Source organism: Falco biarmicus, chromosome 4 (assembly GCF_023638135.1).
Source record: "Falco biarmicus isolate bFalBia1 chromosome 4, bFalBia1.pri, whole genome shotgun sequence".
In the NCBI taxonomy this organism is placed as follows: domain Eukaryota; kingdom Metazoa; phylum Chordata; class Aves; order Falconiformes; family Falconidae; genus Falco; species Falco biarmicus.
Window position 1 is genome coordinate 83,628,097 of NC_079291.1, and position 17,752 is coordinate 83,645,848.

Consider the following 17,752-nt stretch of genomic DNA (forward strand, 5'->3'; position numbering starts at 1 on the left):
ATCAATAACTAAATGTAGTCCCTCTCAGACACAGAAACTTGAAAGGTCAACTTCTTAAACTCAAAGGCCCATGTTTCAAAAACTTATAGTAATATTTTTGACCCATTTTAATTGTCTTCCCTGAGATGTGCTTGAATGTCACTGCCCCTCCACGGGGATGCTGAGAACTGCTCGGTTTTGCTATTGCTGCTGAGAACAGATTTCTTTAACTGCTCTTGCTAGTGCTGCACAGAAGCTTAGCGCAGCAAGACGATAACAGCTAGGAGCTGGTGGTGAGAAGGCCTCTGAAATTCAGGTTGTGGGTTAGTAAAGAGCCCAAACTGACTGATTCTGTTGAAGTCGTGCAGAAAGATGGCAGTGGTTTTGGTATTTCAATGTCAAGAGCAGTTGTACACCTTGATGGTGCAAAGCAGGTAAATGCACCTGGTCCAGGCACCAAGTGTCTCACCTCCGAGTCCCCGGGTGGAGATCAGACCTGGTGCTGGAGAATCTCTCCAAAGACTAAATGGATACCCCTCTGCCCTTCGTGTGTGTATGTATGTACACACAGATGCGTGTGTATCTATATCTACACATACTTGCAAAGTCTGAAATAGCACAAGCTGTCTGTGTTTGCTGCACATTCTGTTTCTTAGGGCAACATTTAGACTGTGAACTCCCCGAAGAAAAGCCTATCTTGCTGAGTGTTTCCAACACGCCTAATCCTCCTGGGCTTTCATTTCCTGACTGCCTTTTAATGTAATGTAAAGATCAGAAATAATATCTTCCATTAAAACTTTATTAGGTAGTTCTTCCACTTAAGAGAGCTGTTTCACTTACTCCCAGCCAAATGAATTCCAGTCATTGAAAGCTAAACATGAAAATTCAGAAGGGGGAGGCAGAAAGCAACCCGCAGCCTTGGGAAGATGAGGAAAAACAGGAGTGGTGGGTTCAGTGACCTGTCTGAGAAGATGCACATAGCTCAGTACAGAGTCCTGGGCCAGAGCTATGTGTGACAGGGCATGAGAATACAACAGCCAGCATGGGAAATTTCTTGGCAAGGGGAGTATGCAAATGCATGTCCCCCACTTCTGCATCCTGCTGATTTTTTATTGGAGTCTGTTATAATTATTGGGAGCACCAGACATCTGCTTGCTTCCATGGATGTTGCTAAGGCTGCTGGTAGGCTGATTGATGTGTGGTTACCACCGGAGAGCAGCTTGAGTGGCAGCAGCTGACCTTGTTAGGAGCATCTGCATCACTCCTTACCTTCCCTCTGGCTTTTGCCATGACCTTTGGATACAGATCGATTTCAGATTAGTGTTTGTTAATAATAAATACCCTAAAATTAGGATCCAAGTAGACAAGTTTTGAAAAGGTTAGAGAAGCTCGGGGCAAGTTAGTGCAAGATTCTGCTTGCCATGCTGGTGGTTTGTCTGTGGTCTATTTTCCAAAAGTATTCTCCATTCATTACCTACAATTCCAGAGCAAAACCAGCTGGACAGCCCCAGGATGGGGGAGCTGTGGTGTGGCACCTGTGCCTTCTCAGCTGGGCTGTACAAAGCCCTGATAGTCCAGGGGATGGACTATAACTTATTTTTCTGGGCACATTATGGTGTGTTGATGGAACTAGCATTTTGCCAAGCAAAGAAGGGTAAATGCATCCAGCTGTACTGGACTGGCTTCACTTCATAAGTGACAGGCAAGGTCTGTCATTTTCCCTCCAACAGTTATATTGTCCTCCCCACTCCATTTGCAAACTTCTGGCTGCACAAATAGATCAAAGTATGCTTATGCATTATATATATATATGATATGGAAGCTGAAGGCCATGTCAGAAAATAAATTTGTATCTAGACATTGTACCCAGCCATGTAGGAAAGCCCACAGAGAGCATCGCTGATCATCAACTATGAACTGGTTAAATAAAAACTTTGATCCATATCATCAAAGGTATTTTGTGCATCTTTGCAACATCTTCAAGTGTTCAGTAACAAAAATAAAGCTCTGAGGGGTAAATTAACTGTGTCATGGGTGATATAAAGCTGCATCAGTACCTATAAAGTGCTGTAGCAATACAAGAGAATTGAAGTAATGAACAGAAATGCTCAGTTAGAGCTTTTTCCATATTTTATGTTAATCATTAGGGTAGAGCTGAAATTAGCTTTAATTGATATTAAGGGTTGAAAAAATGAATCCTCTGGAGAATGAGTCTCTTTAACCTTTAATGATGCAGTAAATAAAATATCCTGTCAACATTTGTGCAACAGTAAGGGTTTTCAAAATTCCATATCTGTATGGTGAGTGATTCAATATGCCTAATTCTCTCCATTACAGCAGATAAAAGTGATGTCAGTGCATAAATTCAGCTACAGGTTTTCCATGTTTCCAAGCTATCTGTCATACTCTGGTAATTCCCCATGCAGGCTTGTTACTTCTAATAGGGAGACAGAGAGAGGAAGGAGGGACTGAGAACTAAACAAATTCTGCACGCCAGCTTTTTCATTTGTGCACCTTCCGACTTGCAGGCTGCTGATGCCAGGGTATCAACAGAGATAATACCAGAAAGCAGAGGGGTAAGGTAAAAGGAGGAACGCTGCCTATTCTTCCTTTCAGGTGAAATATGTCTGAATAAGTTTCATCTTTCACTTTAAAGGCAAGGGAGAATTGCAAAAGATTTCAATACTTTAGGGACACTTAGTTTGGTAATAGTCAGGCCATTCTTCTATCTGTCAGGGCTCAGCCTGGTATTGAAAGTCCTAATAACTGACTTGGTGAAGCGCATGAAATATTCCTCCGCTGTAAGCAGGAAACCTGTTTTTCATAAAATCCATTTGATCATCGCAATCAACTGAAAGTATTACATCATTTAGGCAAGTTACCGTAACATTGATGGTTACTCTGCTATAGCTAACTAAGAAACAGAAAACAAATCTCCCCACTCATTAACCACCTTTGTCTTTCTTCAGGACTGATACAATAGCAGTTCTCATATCATAGGGAATATAACTCCTCTGGAAAGTTCCCAGCAAGCCTTTCTGTATTAAGAGGAATACATTGCTGCATACTTATAAAAGCCTTCCTGAGTGATGCTGGTGTTTTACCAGGGTGTGAGGCTGTTATGCTTGCACAGTGATTCAACAATAACTTACCCGATGAGATACAACTGTAAAATCTGTAGGAAATGCATATTTTTTTAAGATGCTGGTGTAATATTGATTTTCTTCATTTTTTATTTTTTTTTTCCTTCTGAATTACGGTTTGGGAGGGTTTAGGGGAGGAATTGAAATAGAAGTGTCCCGAAAATAAGCTTGTACCTTGTACTGTGTTTGGAAGCTCTTGTCTCTGACAAAGACCCAGCTATCTTGGGACAATACAATGTCCCAGGCCTGCCAGGGATGCACTGAAACAGTTAAAGGAATCGGCAAAGGTCGAGATAAAGTAAATAAGTGTCACCAGTGCAAACATTAGAATTAATTGCCAATATGTCTGGTTTAAAAAGGAAACAGCCAAACCAGTGAGGAAAAAATTGTAATGAATGTATGGCTACTAGGACCAGCAGACCCTTGGCCAAGTCACATCCATTTCTGAGGGGTGGCCAGCAAAGCAACGGAAAGTGCTGGGAATGACGGAGGCAGCCCTTATAAGCACAGTAATTTTATGGAGTTAAGGCACAGAGGATCTAATTTTCTTTTAGAAGACTCATTACCATGATTTTGTTACACATTATTTATGGGCTGTTATGATAGTCCTGGCAGGTCATAATTGGCTGAAGCCAGAGAATTAGTCACATTTTTCACATTTGGAAGAATGATCTGTACAGTTACGCTAATGACTTCATTCCTGGACATGCCACGTGCTGGGCAAGGGTTGCCTGTCTTGGTACAGCTGAATTAACCCTTTCTGGCTCTAAGCGCCATGCAAAGGCACTTGATTCTGTTCATGAGACACCAAAATGAATTTTCTTTACTTCAGAGTTGCTGTTTGGCATGTAAGTGACTTGCTGCATTCGTGATGGTTTCCCCTTTCTTTCCCTTTCCTTGAGCCTGGCATTAGTTTTGCCTGGCACTATTTTGCTATGGGAGAAATGCATTTTTTTAATTAGTCCATCCATGCAGGGTTATTGGACTCTCCCCATCAGAGCTACTGCAGCAGTAAGACAGGCCCAGTTCTTCCACTGATGGTTTTTAACCCCTGGTAAAAGATGAGCAAGAGTTTAAACTGAGAAAGGACCTCATTGGCAGCATTCCTAACGATGCCTTGCAGTGTACATAACAAAACCCAAACAATTTTTCACAGGTGATGAATCAGAAGGGAGCACTATAATTGTTTTATCTGCCTTTTGGGACAGCACAAGCTGCTTAGTCTTGAATTAGAGCCTGGTGAATGTGGCTGCATCTTCCTGAAAAATTGACAGCTTTGACTTGGGGATTTCCAGTGATCGGGAATCCACTGCACTGCCAGCTGACCACTCCCAAACCCCTTAACTGCTGTTGCTAAAGAATGGACATGAATTCTTGAATAAATTTGTATTATGTTGGATCATGGCATTTGGGTCATGTTGCAGTTTTGTCTGCTAAACTACAGAGAAAAACATGTGGCCACAAGAGGGGATTATGGATAATTCAGAAAATATTGCCTTGAAATGAAGGATGCTGGGAGAAAGCTAAGGAGTGACTTGATCTGGTTTGCAGCTCTTCCAAAAACCTTTCCCATTCTTCTAGCATCCTTCTTGGTTTGTAGGTGTCAGGATTAGCACAGTATACTGGAGTTAACCGGTATGTGATGTTAGGACCCAGGAGAACCTCCCATCTGCTTTTTGATATTCCCTGTTTATTTGGTCAAAGCATCATGCTGCTGGCAGGACCAGTCCATAGGGCCCAAGCCATGGACTGCTTCGGAGCTGTTTAAAAGCAAAGCAGCTCACAGCAGGCTAACATCCCACCATGGGCAATGTGTAAACTCTATCCATGGCTCTGGGAGGCAAGACCCAGCTACAAGCTGTGTCCAGACAATTTCTCCAGGGGCAGTGGCCCTGCTGCTCTCCGCAATCCATCCTCTGCCACTGGAGGAGGGTTGGCCAGTGTTGAACTGAAAGCAACCTCTTAATCAAACTAAGTGGGACTTACAGTGTTTGTAAAATACTGTACAAATGGGAGGGTTTGATCGCATTAAATGAAGGATCAGATTCATTAAATTAAGTGGAAAGCAATGTACATGGATAATTTCAAGGGTTGAGGCTGAATATGGTTTTTAAATAGGAAGTGATCAGCCACTATACACAACACAGAGCAGCTCTCAAACATTTTTAATGACAGTATTTGTACACACTTTAGTTTAATTAACACATGGCACAGGAGAGGTTTGGTAACTAGGATGTAGTCTCACACCAGTCATCTCAATTATAACACATGAAATTTCAAGCATCAATACACCAAGAAGAATGTCACCCGTCCCTGCCCAGTGAGGTCTGGCGATTTGAATTTCTATCACACCTTGTTCCTCTTGGATGCAACAGTAATTTCTTCTCTCCAGATGGAGAAATCCCCTCAGAAGTTGATGATCAGCTTCACATTTGGATTTATTTCTCGTTTTCTGCAATCAAAATTAGGGGGACTGTGTATTGTCGCTGTCCAGTGATCCACGTTACGTTTCTGACAGCTATGTTTATTAGTAAATATGTAGTAATTGCTTCCAGAATTAACTAGAGCTGCTCTTCTGTGGCTGGATGTATAGGAGAGATTTCATGCGATGTGTGATCCCTTTGTTAGCACAACACTCATTAGACAGCGGAGAACTGTGGCAGGCGCAGCTGGGTTTTACGCCTCTGCAGGAGCGGTGCTGGTCCGCGGGACTAGCTTCAGCATGATGGGTTTCTCTGGTCTTAGCAATCCCTGTGAGCTCAGCTTGAGAGGGATCTGCAGCGACAAGAGGAATAACAACGCTTGGAGATAGACAAATGAAATAAGGAGAGATTAAAGGAAGGAAACTTGGCCACAGTTAGGGCATAACTGGATCCGTGGTGCCTGGGAGCGCACAGCATCTGGTGTCAGCACCCATGGCAAAAAACCCATCATCTGGTTCATCGCATGCGAGTTTAAAAACATTACATGCTCCTCACCTGAGTTTCTTTGCAGGTTTGGAAGGTGAAGTGTTGCAGTAGGATGGTGATGGCAACTTTCAGACTCAGGAGACCAAACCGCATCCCGATGCAGTTCCTGGGGCCAGCTCCAAAGGGTAGGTACGTATATGGGTCTATGGTGTCTTTGTTTTCCTTACTGAACCTGGATAATGACATGGGGAAAAGAAAGGAAGGCAGCAAAAACCCAGAGCTCTGTGTCTGTATTACTTATCCAGAGATCTCTTGCTGGTGCCCTACAGAGACTTGCTTGTTTGCTAAGGTATCTCGGTGTCCCCCAGCAACCAAGTGCTGTGTCAGAGTCCTTGTTCAGGACAGGGTGGGTTCCCACATGAGTTTCTGATTGTAATTGTGTCTGTCCAGACTAGTAGAAGTTGGAAGCGAGGTGAAAATCTAGGCAACGTGTTCTCCCAAGTTGACTGATATTTCCTGTCTGTTGTATTTGGTGAGAGAGAAACCAGAAGTCATCTTGGTTAGAGGCAGCTTGTGGCTTCATCTTGCTGAGAAAGAGGTAGATATCAATTATAAAAATAACCAGCTAGGGAGAATTTATTGCTTCCTCAGAAACAAGGAGGGAAGGGGACTGCAAGGATCAATTCTGGCAGATCTGGTAGCAAAGCCTATGTGAAGGGAACGAGTTCAGCAATGAAGATTATACAGAAGGATGGCTGGCAGTTACAAAAACTCACCAACTACCGACTCTGTCAGCAAGCCTAAAAACTGTATGCAAGCTGTTGTGAGGTATCAATGTTATTCTTCCAAGATTATGTTGTTTGAAACCCCGCTTTAAGCACAAAGCTCATTTTCTTCTTAAAATGACATTCCCATGAGCCTGCAATCTCTCACTGGTATTGTTTGTAAAAAGATGGGAAGAACACAATTAGGAAGCTAATCAGAGATTAATACTTAATTACTACATGGGGAAAAAGCACATTTCTTCCCTTTCATTATGCTTTTTGTACCTTTCTGGTCTGAACTCCTCTGGGTTTGGCCAGTACTCAGGGTTGCGGTGGAGGGTATAGGGTGGGATTACAACAACAGTTCCTTTGGGAATCATCACTCCATTTATTTCTATGTCTCTCTTGCAGACTCTCTCAAGCCGTCCTCCAAGGGGAAAGAGCCGAAGGGTTTCATTCACTGTCATATCAAGATAGTCCAATTTCATGACTGCGTCGTATGTGAGAGGAGCCTGTTGGATGACAAGAGAAAGGTGTCCAGGTATGTTGGCATGAGGATTGAGTAGTCCTAAAATGACTGAGACCAGAGTGTCCCCAACCCTTACTGTCCCAACTATGACCTGGACTCACTGAAGACAAAATGCAAGGTAGAAATTGCATAACTGGTTTCATTTTCCATCCCTGAGTGATGAAATGCCTGGAAATCCACATCCACTTGCGCAGGGGTGGAGGATATGGCAGATGGGTTTGTGCAATGGGGTGGCCTGGAAGGTTTTGGTTGCCAAAAAAAAAAATTGCTACAGGGCTCAGTTGTCTCAGGAGCTCTTGGAAGATCCTGTGGCAGGTGTTTAGGAGCTAAAGATTTCTCTTTGACTCGACTGAACAAGGAGGACAGGAAGGTCAGAGGGTCTTCACCATCGCTCAACACCCCCTTACCTTGTTGGGTAACACGGTGTCTATCTCCTCCAGCACTTTTTGCTGCACATCAGGATGCAGGGCCAGCTCATATGCTAGGAAGCAAAGTGTGTTGCTGGTGGCCTCGTATCCAGCAAATAAAAAGATGAATGCTTGTGACAGGATCTCTATGTCAGTCAGGCCTGTGGGGGGAAAATGTGAGGAGGTGAGCAAAACCAGCGCTGGCTGATGGTCTTGGCAAGGAACAGGCAGCAATGGGTGGGGTTGGGGCAGGTTTGTTGCAGTTGTTTTCTGATGACGCATTTATAGCTACCTTGTAATCTATGTTTGGGAAATGCCATTCAAAGGAGGAGCCAGATGATTTCCTGGGTATACATTAATGGCATGGTGGTTGTATTCACTGGCAAAGCACCTGGGGGATTCCCCTTTGGTCTGATGCTGGCAACAAGGGACAGACTTCTGCCTGTCTGGAGGTGGTGGTGACCCACTGAGCCTTTCTCTGTGAAACAGCTCCCCATATTCTCCTTTTCTCCCACGGCCCCCGTTCCTCTGGTGAGTATTTGGCTGTTGTTACCTTTGTGTGAATGAGCAGTTCCATTGCTTCCATGACTGGTTGAGTCCTGGGATTCAATCATCAGCTGCAGAAAATCTACTCTGCCCTGAGAACAGTGGGAGAGTTCTTTGGTGATATGTCCCCTGGAGGGCTCAGATAAGCAGATCTCATAGCCTAAGCATAATTTTTAAACTGAAAGCATCCCTGAAACACGCGTGAATTCCTAATTGAATAACATAACACTTGCCTTTTATTTGGAAAACCTATCAGGTTGTTTTTGTGAAGCCATTGGAGTTGGGGAGTGAAGAAGTGTCTTGAATGCATTTTGGAAAAGGGATCCAAACTCTAAAAAGGAGAATTTTGCCAGGAAGTGGCTTCAGTTTTTGGGAAGTGAGAGGGAAAGGTGCAACCTTAAAAGGTGGTATTGATGCTTTTGTGCTGTTTACTCTGCTCTACCTAATCTTCAGGGAGTCTCTGATATCAAAACCTCTGTCAAACCCAAGCTTAGTCCAAATCTACCACACCTTTAGCTCCACATCAAGGGTGTACAAAGTCCACTTGCTTCTCTGCCAGGACTGGCCAGGCAAGGCTTTTCTGACAGTATTAAACCCAAGTGTTTACACTTAAGTAGATTCAGGGTTTTGCCGAGTCATTGTACTTCAGCTTCATCTTTGATATTAGCACCCTAATTATATATCATTTAAGTGTATTTTCTGCCACAATTGCTAGGAAATTCACGCTCACTTACATTGTGAGTCTCTTTTTCACGATCCTGCTTGATTTTGGCGACGGATCTCATGAAGAAATTTAGAGCATCCTTGGGGAAGATGTTTACATTCATCTTTGCCAAAAGAGGAATAACGAATGGGCATACAACTGAAAAACAAATTGAGAATAAAATTGCACACTAAAACTGCACATCATAAGATAGCTATGGAAGTTACTGAAGAAGTGATGATGCTACTGAGAAATTATTTCCTTTCTTGATTTCTTTACCTGGGAAAAGCCTTGACTTTGCCTTTTTTCCTCTTTCTCTTTCCCTTGGGATAGTTTGTTTTGATGTAACCCTCTGCCAAGTGGGCACAACTGAGCTGGGTATAAACATTGCTTTAGGAGCTGACCGAAGCACAGGCCACATTTTACCGAGGCACTATTCTAGAAGGACAGGTTATTTCTGTGCATTGTACAGCACTACAGCAGGAATGTGGCTCAGAAGAGAAATATTGCAAATTCTGAATTCTTTTTTTTCAGGCTGAGCTATTCACCACCATGCTGTGCTCATACGCATATTTTCAAGTCCCCTTCAGAGCATTTCCTTCATCATGGAAACTAGCTCTTGAGCTGGTGTATAGCTTCATAAAATCTCCAGCACTAGAGCCTGCTCTATGTAGATCACAACTTTCTTTGTATTTTAGCAAGGTATCTAATCTTGATTTAAAGCTGCAAGTGATAGAAGGTCCACCACAATCACTGCTAAGCTATTGCACTGCTAGGAAATTGCATCTAATTACAGTCCCCACTCAGCACTCTCTTCCAGAAAACTCACTTCAGATAGCACCACCCTCCTCAAACCTCACAGCTGAACTTGCTTTTCAACCCCCAAATCACTTTCCAGCACTCTTATTTGGATATTGCCTGGGATGTTCATGTTCCTTGCATTGCGGACACTGAAGGTGGAGGAAGCTTTTTACCCACTGCCTTCCTTGAGTTTTAGCATGAAGCTAACAGTGAGGAAACAATGAGACGAGGCATTAGGACTTCCACCCTAGCTAGAGAAGCTGTTTAGTGCATTCTATACATATTACCCATTCTAACACGCATGCTGAAGTCACACTTCAACAGTACTCTGACACCTGACTGAGGTTTTCAACAAAGTCACTTACATATAAAGATGAACAATGGGTCAAAAAAATCAAACTTGACCAGCTTCTGCATCTCTCTGACAAAGGGGTCTTTGGGGTTGTTCATTGAGTCGATGTTCACACCAAACGAAGTGCCGGTGATGACATCCATGCTGTAGCTTCCAAAGATACTGAGGAAAGATGGAAAAGCTAAACTGTGGTTAAGTATTTGGACCAAGCGAATATATTTTTCCTAATGTCTATGTGACATTCAAATATAAAGTCTCATAAGACTACCTGCCCTGGTTTTGGAAAGGAAATCGGATATATAGTAACTGAAAAGCACTTATAGTGAAAGGGATAGATTTATTTTTTTTTAGAGAGCTTTGGTTTCAAGCCTGTGTGGGTTTTGAAATATAACGCTTTTCTGAGGATTTTTAAAACAGCATGTAGCTACATGAACGGGTTAGTGCAAGGGGAGGATGTGGCTCTCAAGCACGTTAATGTTAGCTTCATGGGGAGGGGTGGTAACACCTTGCTTCGAACATGTCATGAAAATGGTCTTGTTTAACCCAGCACAGCCCTATACTATTGCAAGCTGTCCAAGTTTTCCCCTTATGTGGGGGTTTTAGCAGGTGAGAGCTTTGCTTGTGTGTGACTGCTGGTGTGTAGCTGCACCTTCTGCAGTTGTGCTTTGAAATTGGGGGTGCAATGCAGTTTTTGTTCCAGAGCGCATATGGAGGACACAGATGATGATGATATACCTAGGGCCACACTACAGCCTCCCTCCCCTCAGCAATGGGGCAAGTGATGGACAAGCATCCCATGGTGCTGTGTGGGGCAGAGAGGCCAGCAAGCCCTCATCTCTGCAGCATAAGGTGGTGGTGCACAGAGATCCTGAGCATATGCAGGGAAAAAAACCTCAGTTTTCCTGGCAGATTTGGGGTTGTCTTGGGTCTGTGGATTCATAAAGCTGTGATGGAGTATTTTTTCCCCATCTAATTTTCTTCAGAAGAATTCTCTGGGTCTCTGCTTCTAGGAAGTTTCACTAACATCCCAGCTAAAATTTTTCTTTTCAAATTTCAGCCAGGCTTTCAGCTCGCCCCCTTCCTCATTTCAGAGGTCTGCTTTACCCAGTGAGTGATCTGCATTGCCAGTAACAAATAAACCACAGCACTTGCTAACAAGCTTTGCTGCTCAGCCTGCTGCTCCTAGCAGCTACTTACTCCTTTACAGTTAGAGCCTGGTCCTTTTCCACTCTCTTTTGAACATTTTTCACCAAAACTTCCCCATAGTGCTTTATTATATGGAACATCTGTAACACAAACCAGGTATGGTCACTTAAGTATAGTACATTTTACTGCTTTAAGACAGGCTTACAAAGACTCCAGGGAGTTTCATGAATATTTACAAATAAGGTCTCTCTGCTAAGGTTTTATTTTAGGCCTTTTTTGTTTTAATTTAGGCATAAATTAAACAGGCCAGCTTAGTTGCCAGGCTCTGACTAAAGAAATAGGACCCCTGTGACAACCTCAGCCTGAAAACACTGTCTACTGACTTTCTGATTTAGTTTGTACCTGTTCCTCTGTGTTTTACCTCCTTTAGCTTCCCACTGGTGAAGGTTGGAGAGAGCACAGTGCGAATCCTTTTCCACTGTTCGTCTTCGGCTAATGAGATGGCGTTGCTCAGCACCCCTACTAGTTCCATACGCTAGAGGGGAAAAAGGCAAGGTGTTAATCCCAGGAAAGATAGGGGCTTCATTGCAAGGATGGGGATGTAGCGTGCAAGTCCCTGCCCAGGCTGTTTCAGGGGCATTACTATTGGCAGCTGCAAACAGCCTTTCCTGAGCCACACATACATAAATAATCCCCTTTCCAGCAGTAGACCAGCTGTGAGATGCCATTTCCATATCCAGAACAAGTAACCCAGCAAGCCCAACATATACATATGGGTGCCCACCCCTAGCTGTGCCACCCAGAGCCTGCATCCCAGCTGGTGGTACATGTGCTAGCTGGACCTTTATGGGTTCCTGTGTGCTCACACATTCAAATTCATCCATTCATATATATATATATGTATAGGTGTAAGAGCAGAATTTGTCTGATGTGCAGGCAAACCGCTTGCTCTGCCAGCCTGGGTATGCGGTCCCCAGCCTGTAAGGCAGGGGAACAGTGACATGCAGTGGCCATTTACAGTAGTCCCTATAGCACAGTCACTCGTCCCCTGTGGGAGCCCTGCTATGTGCTTGTCTTCTCCTGTTCTTTGTTTTCTGGGCTCTGTGGTACACCACGATGCTTCCGCTCTTACCCTGCGGTTGGTAAAGGTGGAGTAACACTCTTTAACCAGCACAGATTTAATGATCTGGGGGTCCACGACAGCCATCACAGGTTGCCTGCCATCGTAAATCCTGGTGGGGGAAGAGAAGACAGATAAACAACCCCAGATAGTTGATGTACAAGACTTGGCTGCTGCCCATGAAACAAAATGTGTTACACAAATGCCTCTCCCACACCAGCCTTGATGTTCTGCAGATGCCAAAGTACAGAAATGTAGAGATGGAAAAGGACTCCTAGGCCTTCTCCCATCTGGTTTTGTGAATGATAAAGGGGCCTAAACACCTTCTAAATTCATTGGGAAATGAGCAGGACTCAGTCCCTCAAAGGACCGGATACTAAATGAAGCAAGCGTCTTCCCTTTCTCCCCTGACTCTCCGTGTTTTTCCAGGCACTTAAACACATTACAGTATTAGAAGGAAACTTGTTCGACCCCTTTCAGGCTCTTGAATTGGGTGCCTGGAGACCTGGGCTAACAGCATGGAAATTTCCTTGGAGATGTAATTCAATCCTTGTTTTTGTCTTTTTAATCTGCCAGTTCTGAATGCTTTCATGGAACAGATGTAGATTAAGCGGATTTGTGCACTTCCCCATTTATGCAAAGATATCTTTTCCAGACTCCATTTTTAAAGTTGCTATAGGGACCAATGGATGCAGTATAGAGTGTATGCAAGTTTGTAAGCCAGGTTACAACAAGTAGAGATAAAAGCCATGGGAGATGTCCAGAGCAGAGCAAAGATAACTGCACTAGCTCCCACCACCGCAGGCACGGATCAGCAGCACGAGGAAGTTGGCAGGCTTTGGATCTGTTTCTTTGCTCTGCCTTGGGAGTCACTCACATGCTTCTGCAGTTGACAAACTAGAAGAACCCAACCTCCCAGTTCCAGATTTTCCCTTAAGTAGATAGTTTAGCTGCTGATTTTGTTAGGAGCAGGTGAAGGCCTTTGATTATCAGCTCTAAAACAGCTTTCCTAGTGTAGGTCAAAGCAATTTCCACATAGTGTAACAGCACAGCCCTGCAGTCGTCAGGCTTTGATGTAAACTACCATGAGCACCCCGTCATTGCCATGCTTGTGCTAGGACCATCAGGGCAGCAGGTAGAGGAAAAGAAGCTTTCCCAATGGATTTTTTCTCCCTTTTGTATGGATTCTAGATTTACCTTAAGAAGAGATCAGTGGTTCATACTCACCCCCAGACTTTCCCATATTTCTGGAAACACTCATTGTCAAACTCCAAGAAACCCTATGGAAAATAATTTAAAAATCATCTCAGAGAGGGTACAGCGGAGGGGATGATGTTGGATATGGTGGGTTGGGAGGAATATCTGTTCCTGAACTGATGTTCAAATCTGACTTCTGAGTTCTACTCCTCTCCAAAAGCATCGTGAAGGACAGCAGAAATGGCCATCATGCTTGTGAATGAGCTAGGCACTGGCAAAGGGCAGCTGTGAATCAACCACCCACGAGTGCTTGTTTGGGGATGCTGTAAAGGCGAGGTGTGTGTTACTGAGCCCTTATCCCACATTGGCCTCTGCACAACTCGTGCATTAGAGTGGAGCTTGGCATTTGGAGATAACTTATCATGGCCATGTTATCATACGGCTGTATGAGCAAAAGCAAATATTTCTGGAGCCAGGAAGGCTTCAGTCACTTACTTTGCGATATTCCAGGCACGTCCCAAAGAAAGGCAGAGGTCTTGGCCCAGGAATACCCAACTTCTTGAAGACACCAAACGGCCAGGTTCCATATCTGTGGGACAGAAAAGCGAGTGCTCCACCAGCATGGCATCAGGGCTGCAAACTCTCCTAAACCTGGAGGCTGCAGCAACGTCCCTTTGGAGACAAGGTAGAGGAGTAAAAAAGGGGGCCCGAAAGAAAATTCCCTTTATAAGCTACTTAATAAACATGGCAAGGCTTACTGCTGCCATGCAAAGCTTCAGAGAGATCACTCTGATGTGAAAGCAGCCATCTCCTAAAGGCATAGGTGCTCTGGTGGGAACGGGACCTTAGTGCCTTCAGCAAAAGTCAAGAGCGGAGCTCATTGCCAACCAAAGGAGAGGTAGAAAAGGGAGCTGGAAGAAGGAACGCCAAGCTTATGTGTTGTTATTGAAGAGAAATCAAAGCAATGCCAGAAGTGTTGTCCCAAACAAGGTTTTTGTCAAGCTGCACTTTAATTTCATTTATTGTTTTCCCTCCCCTTAGCCTGGCATTAGTTCCATGGTGCATCAGGAATTCTTGTCATGATGGTTTTCTCTTTAGATTTTATTGACAGCTTTGCAGATTTCTTTCCTCTGAAGCACCCTTTCTGGCAGCTGTAAAGTTATTACTTCTACCTCGGGGCCTTCTGTTTCTCAACAAGGGCCTGGGCTGCAGCCCTTTGAAGCTTGTCTTTGGCTGTGTTGAAAGAGCTCCTCAAAATATTTGTTTTTAGCTAGTAGCTACAGCTTCCCAAGTGAGTGGTTCATTGCAGAAGCGATGTAAAACTGCAAAGGTTTGGCAAAGGGATGTTATCAGAGACCCGCTTGGGGCCACACAGCAGCAGCCACTCAACCAGCATCTTGAGGATGCTTTCCTGAAAAGTCTAGGCCGAGACTTAGGGGGATTTTCCTCACAATTAATAATATTTTCTAAATCTGGGGGACCGCAGATGAGATAAGTCCTCCCAGCACAGGTCCTGCCAGAGCACAAAAGCAGACCTCTTCTTATGTTCCAAACGGAGCAGGCAAAAAACAGGGAACGGGGTGTTAGCAGGTGCAGAAATGTTTCACAGAGCTCAATTTGTCAATGTCTAACCTTTTCTGTCAAAGGTTAACTCAGTACTAGGTATAAAATGTTGGTGGATTCTCATTTCAAATGTTTATGGGCAGCCAGAGCTATGGGAGGGTCAGGAAATGCCAGGCTGGGCTGGTTACAAAGCCCAGAAAGGCTATAAGAACATAGGCTAGGTTTAATCCATTTGAAACATGGCCAGGAAAATGTAGTCTAATGCTCTTATGACTCAAATGTGACATGGTTTTCTGCTGGCTTAGAAGGGCCATTCAGAGTAAAGAGAGAAATAATCAGTACTGCTTCTTACCATGGATGTGAACCAGAAATGCCTGATACTCCTTCATGTGTGAAGTAGGACAGCATTGCCCCAGATGGACAAGAAGCATCTGAACAACTTCCCTGTGCTAATGGGCAGTGAAAATTCTATTTTAAGCACAGATACCAGAACACAAAGATCTGAGCTCTGTCCCTGTCGCAACAGCAAAATTGCAAGTAGCTGCAGAAGGTGGGAGTCTGGTAACCAGCAATCTCAGATGGCCACAGAGTTATTGAACGATGAGGGTATGGGTCAATAATGAGGGTGGGGGGTTTGGTTTGGTTTGGGGTTTTTGTTTGTTTGTTTGTTTGTTTTTAGGAGTCTGTCCCAAACAGGCTTTTGAGTGATCCAAATCCCAAGGAAGGGTTTGAAAAACAGGGCTAAAAGTTTCAGAGCTTACTGAACTGCTGTGGTCGGAGCATTGCCAGGGCAGACAAATGGGTTGTGCTCATGTGCACCGCATTAATCGTTAAGGTTTATGGTTTGTCAGTCCAGCCTTGTTGGCAGGGGCTGCCAGCAGAGACGCTGTGTGTCCCAGCAGAAGGGGGGTTTCAGCCAGCCCTGCCACGCTGCAGCACTGAACAGCATCAGCAAAACAGATGAAAACATTTTCTAAGAACTTATCCTATGAGTCCTCTTTTTCTTCTGCCTTTCTGCTGCTCTCCACCTTTGCTAGTCATGCATAGGGTCAGCTGCTCCACAGGGCAGGCTCAGTCAGGGAGGCACAGCCTCCCTTAGGCTGTATTTCTGTGGGAAATAACCTAACAGATCACAATCCTCACTGAGCCAGCACCCTTCTGGCAACAAATGCCTGCCACTATTATTATTCAATTATCGCTTTGATGCTCAGCAGCAAGATCCTAACAGTGCAGGGGAGTACTCCAATCCCCAGTGTAAGACCATGTGTCTATATGGTCTTCAGACTCTTCTGCTACTTCCCAGATCCTTGTTAGAGGCTGGAAATCTAGAAATCACACCTACATGTTTGCTCTTCAGCAGACTAGTTGCATGAAAACAAACAACGGCAAGAACAGGGAAATGGCATGAGCAAAGAACCAATAAAGAATATTTTACTCACGCTACCAGGAGGGCTATGAAAATAAGCAAAAGGGCCCACGTCTCCACCGAGCAGGAGGGAAGGAGGTTCATCCTGGTTCTTCTCTGGCTGGCTTCGAGTTCTGTCTTGGTGCGTTTGTCACAGGGCTGTGGCAAATAGGAGTGTTTCACAATGTGCAAATCTTTTGTGTCCAGTCATACGATTTCGAGGCCCTCCTCCTGGCACGAGGGAGGAGCAGTGGAAGGCAAAGGTAACAAAATATGCTAATCTGGAAAACATGATTCCTGTGATAGATCAATGCCTGGCTACACTGTTGAAGGTTCAAATTATTTCATGCATCTGTTGCCAGGCACTTGAACTAGTCTCACTGTTGTAATAGTACTAACTGATTTCTCACTGAGTAATGCTCCTGGGCTCCTACACCAAAATAAATAAAACCAAGTTACCATGAAAAGGCAAATCCCAAAGCAGGTGTCAGAGCTGATTTACAAAAGGGAAAGAGAAGTGAAAAGGTTATTCATATATTGTATGACAAGATCTTTTCTGGCAGCTGAATTAACTTTGGCAGAATTGAAGATTTTGTTTAAAATATCTTTCTTTCTGTGTCGTGAAGAGCAAGTGCTGCCTGCTTCTGCCTGTGGTGGGTCAGGAGCAGCTTCTAACAAAGGCAGGAATTTGCCCCCTGTGAAGGCTTTAGAAGGCCACCTTGTTTGCTGGCTTGAGGCTAGGCATTTTGTAAGAAAAATAGTGTTGTTCCACAAGTGTAAGCAGCTAAAGTACCACCACTTCCAAACCACCAGCTCATGGCTCATGAATAAGAATCCCACCATTCTGCAGCAGCTGGCAAAAATACACTAGCGAAGGGAAAACACAAATTTCATAATGCTTTTCCTGTAAGGATGGTGTGGAAAAGCACTTGCATCCTAGGGGTCTGAACCTGCTAAAAGCTGATTATGATGGTGGAGAAAATTGGGCTAATTGGAAGGTGTTTGTTCGTGGTCATAATGTTAGGGCAAGAGCCTAGATGTTTTGCATGGATGTGTACTTATTGCATCTTTAGGGCTTCATTCAGAACTCTAAAATGAGCCATCCTTCCTGTTGGCAGAACCATTGTCTTCAAAAGCCAGTTTACTGACTGCGCTGGGTACAAACAACTGGGTGTTGTAAATACTGGG

At 44.1% G+C, this 17,752-nt stretch overlaps 1 protein-coding gene across 1 annotated transcript; it reads right to left on the reverse strand.

Moving 5' to 3' along the window:
* Positions 1-5,270: 5,270 nt before the first annotated feature.
* Positions 5,271-16,746, reverse strand: LOC130148776 (cytochrome P450 3A9-like). The gene is made up of 13 exons (XM_056337733.1): positions 16,599-16,746; positions 14,092-14,185; positions 13,627-13,679; positions 12,412-12,511; positions 11,701-11,814; positions 11,331-11,419; positions 10,147-10,295; positions 9,012-9,139; positions 8,285-8,369; positions 7,732-7,892; positions 7,081-7,307; positions 6,101-6,263; positions 5,271-5,897 (listed from the first exon to the last, which is right to left on the reverse strand). The coding sequence occupies exons 1-13, from the start codon at positions 16,667-16,669 to the stop codon at positions 5,799-5,801; spliced, it is 1,533 nt and encodes a 510-aa protein (XP_056193708.1). The 5' UTR covers positions 16,670-16,746; the 3' UTR covers positions 5,271-5,798.
* Between the last annotated feature and the right edge of the window lie 1,006 nt (positions 16,747-17,752).